At 40.6% G+C, this 15336-nt stretch overlaps 1 protein-coding gene across 3 annotated transcripts in view; it reads right to left on the reverse strand.

Annotated features, from left to right (window-relative positions):
• ext2 (exostosin glycosyltransferase 2) overlaps nt 1-15336 on the reverse strand; it is a 231496-nt gene that overhangs the window by 17849 nt on the left and 198311 nt on the right. For 2 of the 3 annotated variants that reach the window (XM_068046470.1, XM_068046471.1), the window contains exon 11: nt 1087-1230. In XM_068046470.1, coding sequence (XP_067902571.1) covers nt 1087-1230 — 144 coding nt within the window. Of the gene's footprint in view, nt 1-1086; nt 1231-13014; nt 13119-15336 lie in introns of those variants that run through there. The other variant, XM_068046472.1, reaches the window with a different exon arrangement.

Below are 15336 nucleotides of genomic sequence, written 5' to 3' on the forward strand. Positions count from 1 at the left end.
TGTTATGGTGAGTTGATAGATCATGGAAATTGTTCTGTTAAAATCGCTTTGTAATTCTTTGAACAAGCTTTTTTTGTTTTTAAAAAAGGGGGAATATCCAGTACGTTAATGGCTGGTGATGTTTAAGGTTGATGGTATGATAATGTAAGACAAAGAAAAATGCATAATTTTGTCTCTCTTCTTTTTAGTTTTATAAATATGTATTTAATTTAAAGAAAAAGGAATCTGTTAGTGTCTAATAAGTCCTGTTCATGCATGTTAAATACCTAGTGGTTGAAGATAATAGGGTGAACAAGTGTTGGGTGTTGATTAGTTAATTGTACTCTTGATGTGTATATATATATATATATATATATATATATATAGAGCCAGACAGCACCGGCTGGGTGTTGTTAGGAGTGTAGTAGTAAGTTCTGTGGCAAGCAATAAACAGTCTCCACCAAAGCATCCAAGTCTCAGTGTCTTCTTCACAAACATGAGGATGTTGCCAGGATTGGAAAATGCAGCTATGAGGAAAGATTGGATAGGCTGGGGTTGTTCTGCTTGGAACAGTGGAGGCCGAGGCGAGGTTTGATTGAAAAGTACAAAACTTTGAGGGGCCTGGATGTAAAGGGCCTATTTACCTTCGCAGAGAGGTCAGTGACTAGGGGGCACAGATTTAAAGTGATTGGTAGAAAGATTAGATGGGAGATGCAGAAAATGTTTTTCACCCAGAGGGTGGTAGGGGTCTGGAACTCACTGCCTGAAAGGGTAGAAGAAGAAGAACTCTCAACACATTTAAAAAGGCATCTGGATATGCACCTCAAGTGCCTGTAGGGCTACAGACCAAATGCTGGAAGGTGGAATTAGGCTAGGTGGCTTGTTTATCGGCCGGCGCTGACACCATGGGCCAAATGGCCTCTTTCTGTGCCTCTATGATTGTAAAGGCTACAGGAAGCAAGGTTCTGGATTTTTGTGGACTGAATGTTACAATTCATTTGAAGCATGATTTCTTCCTGTTAATCAATGATGTCAATATAGTAGGAACTAAAAATATAACAAGTGTATTAACTCCAATATTAAAGTGGTTTTAAAGCATCTTTGTACCTTGTGGTAGAAGGCAGCTCCAGTTAGTACCATTGAGACCTCATTCGTCCATTCCGACTCATATTTCCATTTGCTCGTCTCGTGGTCCCACAAATGAAGTCGGCCTGGATATCCCACCAGTCTGTCAGGAAACTCACGCCACACCTAGATACAACCAGATATTCCAAACATTGTTACTGGCTTCATTTAGGATAGAAAGATCTGTTTGATCCAGTTATTAACCTTAATTATCCATTGTAAATTATTAATCAGTTATCTGAATTTATCACCTCTACATGTTAAATAAACATTCCGAACATATGAATTAGGAGCAGATGTAGGCCATCCGGCCCCTCGAGCCTGCTCCGTCATTCAATAAGATCATGGCCAATCTGTTTGTGTTTCGAATTCTACACTCCCATCTACCCTTGATTCCCTTGCCTAACAAGAATCTATCTACCTCCGTCTTAAAAATATTCAATGACCCAGCCTCCACCACCTTCTGAGGCAGAGATTTCCAAAGTTGCACAACCTTCCGAGAGAAAAAAATTCTCCTAATCTCAGTCCTAAAAGGGTGACCGCTATTTTTAAAACAGTGTCCCTAGTTCTGGACTCACCTACAAGAGGAAACATCCTTTCCACATCCATCTTGTCAAGACTGTTCAGGATCTTATATATTTCAATCACTCTTCTAAACTCCAGTGAAAACAAGCCCAGTCTGCCCAACCTTTCCTCCATAAGACAACCTACTCATTCCAGGTATCAATCTAGTAAACCTCCTCTGAACCACCTCCAACGCATTTACATCCTTCCTTAAAAAAGGAGACCAAAACTGCATACAGTATTTGAGATGCGGTCTCACCAATGCCCTGTATAACTGAGCTAAGAGAAGGAAAGATCATGTAACAGTCTCTATCACGAGGAACAAAGTACTTGACAAACTAATAGGACTAAAGGCAGACAAGTCGCCAGGACCTGATGGCCTGCATCCAAGGGTTTCAAAGGAAGTGGCTGCAGAGATAGTAGAGGCATTGGTTGAAATATTCCAGAACTCACTGGATTCCAGGAGGGTCGCAGCGGATTGGAAAACTGTTAATGTGACACCCCTGTTTAAGAAGGGAGGGAAACATAAAGCAGGAAACTATAGACCAGTCAGCCTAACATCAGTTGTTGGGAAAATGCTGGAGTCCATTATTAAGGAAGAAATAGGACATTTAGAAAAGCTGAACGCAATCAGAGTCAACATGGTTTTGTGAAAGGGAAATCATGTTCGACAAATTTGATAAGAGTTTTTTGAGGATATAACGAGCAAAGTTGATAAAGGGGAACCTGTAGATGTAGTGCATTTGGATTTCCAGAAGGCATTCGAGAAGGTGCCACATAAAAGGGCGGCACAGTGGCGCAGTGGTTAGCACCGCAGCCTCACAGCTCCAGGGACCCGGGTTCGATTCCGGGTACTGCCTGTGTGGAGTTTGCAAGTTCTCCCTGTGTCTGCGTGGGTTTTCTCCGGGTGCTCCGGTTTCCTCCCACAAGCCAAAAGACTTGCAGGTTGATAGGTAAATTGGCCATTATAAATTGTCACTAGTATAGGTAGGTGGTAGGGAAATATAGGGACAGGTGGGGATGTTTGGTAGGAGTGTAGGATTAGTATAAATGGGTGGTTGATGTTCGGCACAGACTCGGTGGGCCGAAGGGCCTGTTTCAGTGCTGTATCTCTAATCTAATCTAAAAAAGATTATTGCACATGATAGGAGCTCATGGTATTGGGGGTACTGTATTAGCATGGATTGAGGATTGGTTAACTCACAGAAGACAGAAAGTTGGGATTAATGGGTCTTTTTCAGGTTGGAAAGACATAACTAGTAGAGTGCCACAAGGATCAGTTCTAGAGCCTCAATTATTTACTATCTATAATCATGACTTGGAGGAAGGGCAGCGTGTAATATATCCAAATTTGCTGACGATACAAAAATAGGTGGGAGGGCATGTTGTGATGAGGACATAAGGAATCTGCAAAGGGATATAGATAGGTTGAGTGAGTGGGAAAAAACTTGGCAGAAGGAGTTTAATGTAGGAAAGTGTGAGGTCATGCACTTCGGTAGGAAGAATCAAAAGGCAGACTATTATTTAAATGGAGAGTGAGTCCATAAAAGTGCGGCACAGAGGGATCTGGGTGTTCTTGTGCATGAAACACAAAAAGTTAGCATCCAGGTGCAGCAAGTAATCAAGGCAGCAAATGGAATTTTGGCCTTTATTGCTAGGGGTTGGAGTTTAAAAATAGGGAAGTCTTGTTATAACTGTACAGGGTGTTGGTGAGGCCACACCTGGAGTACTGTGTACAGTTTTGGTCCCTGTATTTAAGAAAGGAGATACTGGCATTGGAGGCAGTTCAAAAGAGATTCACTAGGCTGATTCCTGGGATAAAGGGGTTGACTTATCAAAAACGGCTAAACAGGTTAGGTCTTTGTTCATTAGAGTTTAGAAGAATGAGGGGTGATCTTACTGAAACGTACAAGATTCTGAGGGGGCTTGACAGGGTAGATGTGAACCAGTTTCCCCAGTGCATTAGCCTGGGCCTTTGGATTACTAGTCCAGTGACATTACCACTATGCCACTGTTTCCCCTAACAGGTTGCTAAACACAAAAAGCATTAAAAAAATATACGTATGCTTCATGGGCTAGAATTTTCAATCAGCAGCGAAACAGCGGCGCTTGCCGCTGACCTCGAAGAAAGGTGCCTACAAAGATTTAGAGATCCCTGTGGTGCGCGTCTCCCCTTTCCCGACAGCAGTTTAAATCCCAACAAGAGGATCTCCATCACAGCAGCAGTGATGTCAGCAAGCAGTGTAAGGAGCCAATCAAATTGAAATATTCTAACAGACAGCAAACCAGCAAGTTAAAAACACTTTAAACTTCAGTTTTAATTTAAATTTTAAGATAGCAAAATAAATGATTTTGATTGTATTTAGATAGAAGCTAAAATATCAATACAACAAAACTTTAAAAAAAATTTAAAAGGTGGAATTTTATCATAATGGAGAAACTTGACATTCCACAAATATAAGGTTAGCTTTTCTGGGCCGGTGAGTGTGTTTAGCAGTAATTATGAAGTTAATACGCCGTTAAGAACAAGTTACACCTCATTCAACAAGGTGAAACTTTTCCAAGGATATTAATAGAGAGACTAAAAGCCTAAAAGTGGAGTTTTTGTCAATTCACAGTTTGCTTAGGAATTGCAGTCTGGGGAGGGACCTAAACAGTGTAGCCTCTGGAGAAGCATAGAATCACTGACAGCAACTTCTAGATTTCTGTGTTATTCTGTGTACATGTGGGCTCTTGAAGTTGCCACCAGTTTCAGTGAACTAATAATGACAAATGTTGATAGTTTCACCATCATTACCACTGCAAAATCCAGGCCAATGTGATCATCAAAGCGTAGTTTTAAAAAAATAAATCAAAATTGCTACAACAGACAAAATCTGGACCCAACTCAGAAAATTCAATTTGGAAAGTTTCACAAATAATTTCTAAACGCATTTGCCAAAATGAACTAAGAACAGAGTCCAACGGAGACACAAAGTTGCATTTCTCAACAAGTGGGCTTGAGCACAATTACAAAATCAACAAGCAAGGTTTGCTGTGCACTGAAAGAGTTCATTTAAGGGTGCACTTCCTTTTCCTCCTTTAATAATTTAAACACTCCCATTTTAAGAGAAATGAGGCTGAGACATGAGGAGTCAGGGCTCACAGCCAAGAGAATACTTGTGAATTGAAAAAGTGCTAGTCTCATTATGAAACTAATGAGACAAACAAGAAAGCAGCAGATTCTCAGAGTTTGTAACACCAACAGCTGAATACTTAAATTACAAGTTCATATAAAAGTAGTTCAATATCAAAGGCAGAGTACAAATGTCATTAGCAGCTGCATACAATTAGATCCGTACACCAGCACTTCATTTGTAAAAAGTTAAGTGATGAAAAGTCTGTGCAAGATTACAGCATTTGTTTAGCATTATCCTTAGCATGTTTTTTTAAAAAAAAGTACAGCTAAACAGAAAACAAGCAAAAGCACTGTTTAATGAACTCTTAATTGCTTCAAAGACTACTGTGTAGATTAAAAGGATCAGCTTATGATTAGAAACATAGGCTTTAACATGACAGACCGGATCATAATTACCAAGTCAACTGCCCTTCAATGAGAATCTGTAATTAACTGGCTTTTGTCAATGTTTTTTCGCATGCAGTTTCCCACTAATTATCATTTCTAATGCAGAACCACATTATGAAAGATTCACAATGTTTTATTTGTCGAGTAACTAGAAATATTAGTAACATGAAAAAGGGATCCTGCAGAAAAGGGTATTCATGGAAAGTTGCAAAAACCATGGAACAATTGGAAATATGTTATATTTGTATCGTGCAACAGTATACACTTTAAGTACGCCTTATAGGTGAAGGGGGAACAGAAAGTCAGTAGAGTTAAGGCATTTTGATTTGAAACTATGCTACCTTCACACATTCCGAAAGTCATACACCCCTGTCCTTTAAAGGAAAAATGGCAATGAGTCTTCAGCTCAGCTGAATTTTCTTTGGCTGAAAAATGACAATGCTTTACCAAACAAATGAGCCATGAATGCTGTCAGATTTTCATACTATCATAGTTTACTATAGTCCTTCAGGGAAGACAGCCTGCTAACCTTACATACCATGCATATGATTACAGTCACACACTATGTGCTTTGCTCTTAATGTCTCCTGAAAAAGATTAACTAAGCCAGTCAGTTGTAAAAAAGAAAGCAACTGTTAAAAAGCTGCGGCAATTCAAGATGATGGTCCACATCATCTTCATAAGACAACTAAAGATGGGCAATAAATGTAGTTATTCCAGCATTTACATTCCCAAAATAACTAAAAATATATATACTTTTAGGCGAATTAATAAATCTTTACTGATTTTGCCTGAGGCAAAAAAATGCGGTATTTATAAAGAATGTAACTTTATGCATCGTGTAAGATGGATGATTAACATGTTGGTTTACTACCTGTCTGCTTTTGAACTAGACTGTTCTATTTCAAGTAGAGGGTGGTCTCTGTCCTGTAAATTTGTTAATCAAAAGCAGGACAGAAAAAAAAATTATTTTCAAATGCTGTTAAATGCCCGAGTGGTTCTCTTTGGTTTCCTGTGGACAGCATTTAGGTTTTAAATAATGGCTTCTCCTCTCCATATCCAGAACTCTGTCCCCAAAAACAGTAGGAAAAATATCTAACACGCAAGCTGAAGGTCTACAGATGAACAAATGTTCCTTTCTAAACGTGGCACCCTCAAGTGCGCAGGCTTTAAGTCAACAGCATTGAAACTAAAATCTGTTTTTACTTTTTTGATTTCAAAACTGGCTCTGTAACATGCATTTCAAGTCAGAAGCAACTGCCCTCCCCAGAGACCTCAATAAACTTTAAAGCCCTGGAATCCTCTGACAAGATCATTCAGTGTTCGCCTATATCGACGAAACTCAGACCAAGGGTTCTGTCACATCAGAATAAATTTCTGTTTGTCACATAATAAACTCAGAGCTCTTAGCAGCTGTTGCATGAATTACAAGTTAACAAGAACTTTGTTAATTAGAATTATCATTTCAAGGGAAAATGTGGGCTAGTGCCTGTATTTAGACTATCATCCAATAGTTGTTTCGAAGTATGAGTGCATGGTTCAGTCTGTTAAAGCAAATTAAAATGATTTTACATTACAATTTACAAGCACACACACAGATATCAGTGCAACCTATCTATTGGCTATGCCACATTCAAGAGAAATCACTAATTCTAACAAAGATCTTTTAAAAATCTCTGCAATTGATCAGTTATCTCATGTACAACACAGTGCCATTCACCACTTTGCAAGTAGGGATCATTAAAGTGAGTTAGACAGGAGGGGGAATTTTTCTTGATGAATTTCCATGATATCATTTAAGTAGGAATGCACAAAATGTTAATGTCGATCTGCGCCTGTAACAGAAGGTAATTTTACTGCTCGAGCAGATTTTTCACAATCTTCCACCACTAGAAGATCGAGGTTCAAGTCCTAGTTCAGGGCTTGAGCACAAATATCAAGGCTGACACTCCAGTACAGTACTAAAGGAGTGCTGCACGGTCGAAGGCACCGTCTTTCAGATGAGACGTTAAACCAAGGTCGCATTTTTTTGCTCAGGTGAATGTAAAAGATCCCATGGCATTATTTCTAAGAAGAGCAGGGGAGTTCCCCGGTGTCCTGCCCGATATTTATCACTCAATTAACATCCCAAAATATTATCTGGTCATCATCACATTGCTGTTTGTGGGAGATTGCTGTGTGCAAACTGGCTGCTGTGTTTCCTGCATTACAACAGTGACGACACTTCAAAAAGTACTTTTTAAAAATTCTTTCACAGGATGTGAGCATCGCTGGCTAGCCCAGCATTTATTGCCCATCCCTAATTGCTCCCGAGAAGCCTGTAAAGCACTTGAGATGTCCGGTGGTCGTGAAAGGCACTATATAAATGCAAATCTTTCTTTTTACGGTCATAATAAAGACCGAGTCCCAAAATACGGCACAGTGGCGCAGTGGTTAGCACCGTAGCCTCACAGCTCCAGGGACCCGGGTTCGATTCTGGGTACTGCCTGTGCGGAGTTTGCAAGTTCTCCCTGTGTCTGCATGGGTTTCCTCCGGGTGCTCCGGTTTCCTCCCACATGCCAAAGACTTGCAGGTTGATAGGTTAATTGGCCATTATAAATTGCCCCTAGTATAGGTAGGTGGTAGGGAAATATATAGGGACAGGTGGGGATGTGGTAGGAATATGGGATTAGTGTAGGATTAGTATAAATGGGTGGTTGATGGTCGGCACAGACTCGGTGGGCCGAAGGGCCTGTTTCAGTGCTGTATCTCTAAAATTCCCTTCCTACTGAACGCAAGCCTGTTAGTGCTAATTCAGTTCTTTGTTACTGACTGCTAACAGGCTAAATGCAGATTTTAATGATGTTTAAGAGTAAAATAGGGCAGTAGTTCTCAAAGACTGTTGAGCTATGGAACTCAATAGTTACTGGACTTGAACACAATATATAGTTGCATGGTTAAAAAAAAGTCTGTACATTTGCATACTTTCTTCTTAAATTCAATTGCTGTACCATTACAGTAAAAAGGAGGCTGTGGTTCCTCCCTCCTACATACAAGTCTGAGAGAGATCTGTAGCGGGTAACACAGACACAATGCCATTCTATAGCATATGCTTTAAATTTAATTTTGGTGTCAAGATGCAGTCACATGACACAGTAGTTCCAAAACATGGATTTAAATTTACAACTGTAGGGGTCCACACCAGCATAACCCACATTGCTTAAATTAGATCATATTGTGTGATATTATTTAACCAGATTTCCATTAAATTTATCAAAATCAAGTACTGTAATCCGGGCATGTCATTTTTAACAACTCTACTATAAAACTAATGCAGAGCAAAAGATAAAAAAACAAATACAGGTAGATTATAAAGTACGAAGAAAGATTTGTGTTTTATATAGCACCTTATTATGTCTCTTCGAAACATTCCATGTATGACACAATGCACATACAATGAATTATTACACTGAATTACTTTTGAAGTGTAGTCACTTGTTTTGTAGGCAAGGTCAAATAAAATGGCAATGAGATGGTTGAGTAGTTCATTTGTTTTTGGTGGTATTGGTTGAGGGATACTCTGAGAACTCCCTACAATAATCAGACCACTGAGATGGCGGGTTGGACTCTGCTTTAGCTGTGGGTGAAACATAGAATGGTTACAGCACAGAAGGCGGCCCTTCAGCCAGCTGTGTCTGTGCCAGCTCCCTGCAAGAGTAACTTACCTAGTCTCATACCCCTGTCTTTTTCCCCAGCCCTGTAAATCTTTCCTCTTCAGATAATTATCCAATTCTCTTTTGAAGGCCTTGACTGAATCTGCCTTCACCACGCTCAGGCAGTGCATTCCAGATCCTAACCACTCTCTACTTAAAAAGGTTTTCCTCATGTCGTCATCGCATCTTTTGTCAATCACCTTAAATCTGCGTCCTCTGATTCTGGATCCTTCTGCCAATGGGTAGAGTTTCTCCCTATCTACTTTGTCCAGACTCCTAATGATTGCAAGATTAGCGGGACAGTTGTTATGAACGCTGGACCTTGTAACATGATTATGTTTTAAAAAATTTTAATTTTTAAAAGTTTAAGATGGAGTCCAAAAGGTCAGGTGACTTCACATCCACTCTACGAAAATACAGGACAGAAGTCTTGGTTACCAGGACAATAGAGAACACAAATCAAAGACTTGTTTTGAAAGAGAGAGACTGCAGGTGTAACACCTGAAGAACAATGGGTCTTGCCCTCCCAGACTTACAGGTAACAAAACAAGGAGTCAGTGGTTCGGAAGATGCAAATGTATCAAGCAGCTGTTAACATCTGGGAACAATGGAAGGCCCAGGTGGCTCTGTGAAACCAGACATCTGGACTTTGCCTATTGGAACAGGCCACTAAGCTATTGACTTTTGAGTGCAGATAAATTTAACAGATTTTCTGAATGCAGACTGTAAGAGAAGAAACAAGCAGTTGTGGCCTCAAGGACAGCTGAGAGAAGGGAACCCAGACGTTGCAGCCTCAGAGAAGATGACAAGCAGTGGCGGTCTTGCGAGAGAGAGAGAGAGAGACAGAGAGAGAGAGACAGAGAGAGAGAGACAGAGAGAGAGACAGAGAGAGAGACAGAGAGAGAGAGAGAGAGAGAGACAGAGAGAGAGAGAGAGAGAGAGAGAGAGAGAGAGAGAGAGACAGAGAGAGAGAGAGAGAGAGAGAGAGAGAGAGAGAAACACACCTGCTCTCGGAAGCTTGATGCAGTAAAAGGTGGCAAAAACTTGAACCTGTTTTGAAAGTTGAAGCTTGTGGAGGAGATGATGATCAGCAGGATCAGCAGGAATCACCTTATTCATGGATGCCCAGGTCGGAAGTGCTCAGAGTGAAGAAGACACTGATTTTTGAAAGGGGAGATTCTGGGAGATTCAATTCATTGCTACTGGGAGGAGTTTGGGACTTTTAACCACAAAGGATTTTACCATCAAAAAGTACTGTATAACGTTTTAGCATGGGGTGAGGTTTTCAAGTAATTTAAGTTAGTAAAGAAAATACCTTTCTTGATAAACTGGGGCATTAACTACTTACGGCATACTATTTAGTTAATTGGAATTTCTTTTAGTTATAATAAAAGTCTTAAAATGTGAAATTGTGTCGTGTAATTCTTTAAATTGGTCTGAGGGTTTGTATCTTGTATCTTAATGTTAACAGTTTCACCCAGGTCGTAATACAGTACAAGTTACTGGGTGTAGACTAAGACATTCACCATGGTATTCCAATGAAGCAACGGACAGTCAGAAGCTTCCTCACCCTTCTCAGTCTTCTTAATCTCAAGGGGTTATGCTCATTCATTTTGAGTTTATGCCCTAATTTCCTGAAGATCCATCACAGCAACGGGGGCGGGGATAGAGGATCATAAAATGACAGAAGATGCTGATGGGTAGGTGACGGGGGTGGGGGTGAAATGTCTTTTCCTGGCAGACTATAACGTTGATAATAATGATCTACTAAAGAGCTGGCATAGCATGATGGACTGAATGACCCCCTTCTGCACTCTATGAGGAAAATGATGAGGATCTGCTACACAAGTCCCTGGACAAAGACAGGGCCCCATATTCCTTTGAACCAATGACATCCGCTGTAGTTTGCTTTCTCACTCCCATACACCAGCTCAGATTATTTCACAGAGGTGAGGTAAGGGGCGAAGGTAGTGTTAATTAGATGTGGCACTGGGTGATTTACAGAGCTCAAGGGAGCTGGAGTGGCTGAAGATGTGCCATTTTCCTAGCAAAGGGTACAGAAAAGGCTATTCTTGGATTTCAAGTTGTGTGCCCTAGGCACATGAAGTGAAGGATATTCGAGAAACGTCACATGTACATGTAGTTTCTTAGATCAATCTCTGAGGATGTGTGTCAACTCATAGGTATTATTTGGAGTCTATAGCTGTCATTTTCTGTCTTATCAGGGAGGTCTTTCCTTTGCTTTATGGAGTCTGTAGTGGCGCCGCTCCCACATAAGTGGCAAGTATAAGCCCTGGTTGCAATGGGTAGAGCCTCCAGATGCTTGAAACTGGGATACAGACCACTCCCACTTTCTTTCAGGCTTGATGGCAGCCATTCCAGTGATCAGTGGACAACAGATTCAGGCCCAGAAAAAAGGTAAGGCTACAGCCAACATGCCATTTTAGAGCATATTTCAGAATACCAGCACATGCCTCTCTCCTCAGAGCACCACACAAGTAGCTTGAAGGAGGTGACAGCACAGTGCTTAGGCAGAAGGTCAAGAGACCTTCTGCCAACAGATGGTCTATCCCAGAAGCAAGCTACTAAGAGGAGGGCCACCTCAGTCACAAAAGCCTTTGACACCAAAACAGAAGCTGACTATCTCTTGTGATACTGGACTATCGGTTACAACTCAGAGAAGTACCAGAACAGGAGAAAGAAAGGCTCCTCCAGGCTCCCAGGGGAGGCATAATCTGAAAGAATAGGATGGTTAGTGATCCTCTGGAAGGAATTGCAATAAAAGAGATGCATTTATCGCATGCTCAGGTATTCATGGCCTTATAACCATACAAGAGAGGTGGCACTTACTTTATGTTCCTATATTCATGGAGATTATAAAAACTTACAGGGTCAAGTATAAGAATAACAGGTCTGAGGTTCTAAGATGCATACTCCATTGAAATCATTGCGATTTCTCTGAAGACAGGGAAATGGAGGTCTGGCAGTGGTGACAAAGTTAGACAAATAAACAGATGAGAAAACTAAATTTGATAAGTTAATTTTGGATGTCCTTTGCAGCCATCACCCAAGAATCCTCCAAGTGAGGATCCTCCTGATCACCCCCTCCACCCCATGCTCCTCTACCTCCAAAGCAGTTCGGGCCACCACATCAATCTCCATATCCAGGCTTGGTTGGATTGCAAAAGTGTCCAGAGCACAGCAATTACTCAGGATACATGCTTGGAAGCATGATTGTACATTTGACAGATCTCTCCTGATCTGTCAAACCCCTTGGAAGGCTCCTGTGATCCTCTCCATTACCACTTTAGTAGAAGCATGTATTTTGCAGGAGAACTCCTCATATGCTGCTCTTCCCATACTGAGGGGTCACTATCCACGGCAACAAACTGTATGCCATATCATCCACAAACCATTTGTTCAATTAACTATCTTTGTGGAAGAAAGATACTTTTCCCTGTCTTTAGAGAAAGCGCAATGATTTCGGGGCGGCACAGTGGCGAGCACCGCAGCCTCACAGGTCCAGGGTCCCGGGTTCAATTCCGGGTACTGCCTGTGCGGAGTTTGCAAGTTCTCCTTGTGATCGCGTGGGTTTTCGCCGAGATCTCCGGTTTCCTCCCACAGCCAAAGACTTGCAGATGATAGGTCATTGTAAATTGCCCCTAGTGTAGGTAGGTGGTAGGGAATATGGGATTACTGTAGGGTTAGTATAAATGGGTGGCTGTTGGTCGGCACAGACTCGGTGGGCCGAAGGGCCTGTTTCAGTGCTGTATCTCTAAATAAAGTAAATAAAATAAGAACTCATGCATATCAAAATTCCTGAAGCCAAATGCATTGTGGCAACTTCCTACAAAATATGGCAGTGGCGTTGAGGATTCTTGATCATGCAAAATTTAGACAGTTAGTGGTAACCTTTCCATAATGAAGTTGAGGATACTAACTAGAGAAGTTCACAATGCTATGTGCATGTCATCTGCTGCATTTTGGCCAACACAGTAATATGATCAAACTTTCAGCAAATTGCTAATTTCTCAACTCTCCTAAAAAGTGTGAGAGTTATCTGCAGAGCACGTATATGGATGGCGCACTGGCCTATGCTGTGTAGATCCCTCTGGTTACTTGAAATAAGCTGCTTGGGCCAACAACTGTAGCTGTAGGTCTTCATGCAGAAACTGGCATAGTTTTCCGACAGTCTGAAAAACACACAATTCTCATATAAAGATTCCAGTAAGCAGCTTTGTAAGACATGCATCACTTACATATATTGGGTGGGAGGGGGTAATATTTTGCAGGGTGCATTCTCCTCACATGCTACCTTTCCATTCCTCCATCCTGAACTATTCACATATCACCATTAAAATAAAGATTTAGGGATCACCTATAGGGTCTTGCACGGCTTTTACTTAATTTTGGAAAAAAAATGATTGGTCCAGTAGGATGTTCTACTTTAGTCATGGGATTCTCCATGGGTAGGATGGGCAGTTGTGCTCTGCACAAAATTATGAACTAAATTTCATGAGGACAAAGCATGTGCTGTGAGACTATGACAAAATATTGTGCTAGTAAATAAACTATTCCAATTTAAATTATGCTCAGATATCTTACAAGCAGGAACAGTTTTCTATGTATTAGCAATTATGAATGACAGCAAGACTTATAATTTAGGTTATATTTTGAATATTTTCCATTAACTACAACAGCGACAGAAAAAGGGCTAACTTCTTAAATATACCACTCAATATATGATTTAAAAAATTACTTCAGATTTATTTTCAAAATTATCTCAACAGCATTTAAGTGTCTCCAGGTGAATGCACAGATGTAGTTAAACTAGCATAAGGTTTGCCAGCACATATGCTTATAATTCAGAAACCCTAGCTTGAGGGTAGAATATATGTTCCTGCAGTTGTAATTGACATTGGTATAATCAGGAATATAAATAATACACTAATTTGCAAGACAACAGTTTGTTTTTGCATTTGTGTTTGAGAATGTTTCATCAACGTATCAAGTTACAATTTTATACAAATCACATCCTGGTGACACAATCGACACCAAGCTCACAATGCTTAAACAAAAGATCTACCGTTCTTCTTCTTTGGCCTCCTTGTCTCGAGAGACAATGGGTAAGCGCCTGGAGTGACTATCGCCAGCTCTGGCGATCGCAGGCAACTGACTCCCACGACTTGTGATCAATGTCACAGGACTGCATGTCGCGTTTGCAGACGCCTTTAAAGCGGAGCTATGGACGGCCGGTGGGTCTAATCTACGGTTGGTTATAGCTCAGAAAATCTATGAGACTCTCTGCAGTCATACTTCCAACATAGAATGTGCAGCACAGAAACAGGCCATTAGGCCCAACAAATCAGTGCTGGAGATTATACTCCATACGAGTCTCCTCCCATTCTAACAAACTCACTTCAGCCTTTCAGCATATCTTTCTATTCCCTTTTCCCTCATGTACTTGTCCAGTTTCCTTTTGAAAGCATCTAAGCTAGTTGCCTCAATCAATTCCTGTGGTAGTAATTCCATGTTCTAACCAATTGTTTATTAGTCAGTAGTAATATTGCGTCTTGATGTCAAGAATCCATTATAAAGATGCTAGGCTTCCCGTTGTTTGATGGACTTTTTGATTCATCAGCCATACCCCAAAAATCAATAAACACAATATCTATACATTTCCTGTGGTACTTCTCATTACTCTGGTGACTGTTGATTAGGGATCATCTGTATTTTGCACTTCAGAGCTATATGATCTTAGTTATCCCTCCCATGCCAGAAGATGCTAACTCATCTTGGGACATGTTTCACAAGTTGTAGGAGCCCATCAGAAGCTCATCCAAGTGGGCATCTATCACTTACGACATTGAAGGTTGAAAGATTACCAGGGAAGCATTATAACCGAGCTAGATTCAGTACTCACTAAACTTTAATGCCCCAACTGCCTCCTCAGCAGAAATCAGACAACAGCTAACTCAGCAGGGACTATGGATTGAGCGTGGGATTTTCCTACTTCAGTAGCACACCAGAGACTATAAATACCCACACAGCTATCAGGAGACTTTATAACATAACAGTAAATACTTAGATTTACACTAACAAGATGATGCTCAGCCGTTTCCAAAATAACTCAAAGAAATAATGTAGGTGGCACCAGATTTCTTTAATCAAAGTTCTTTAAAACTAAGAATTTAACAGGTCCAAAACAAAGTCTTCCCTTAATTTAAAGGGATATTTAAGCAACAGCTTTACCATTCCCTGATCTCAATGACTAAAATTCCAAAATAATTTATTGAATACTTTAATTCTTAGGCTATAACTTCAGCTACGTAGCCCCAATCGCTGGCAACATTATTAATTCACAACTGGTTCATCCTGATTTATATGGTGTGGCTGCAAGTCAGACTGTTG

This window comes from Heterodontus francisci, chromosome 14 (genome assembly GCF_036365525.1).
Source record: "Heterodontus francisci isolate sHetFra1 chromosome 14, sHetFra1.hap1, whole genome shotgun sequence".
NCBI classification, from domain to species: domain Eukaryota; kingdom Metazoa; phylum Chordata; class Chondrichthyes; order Heterodontiformes; family Heterodontidae; genus Heterodontus; species Heterodontus francisci.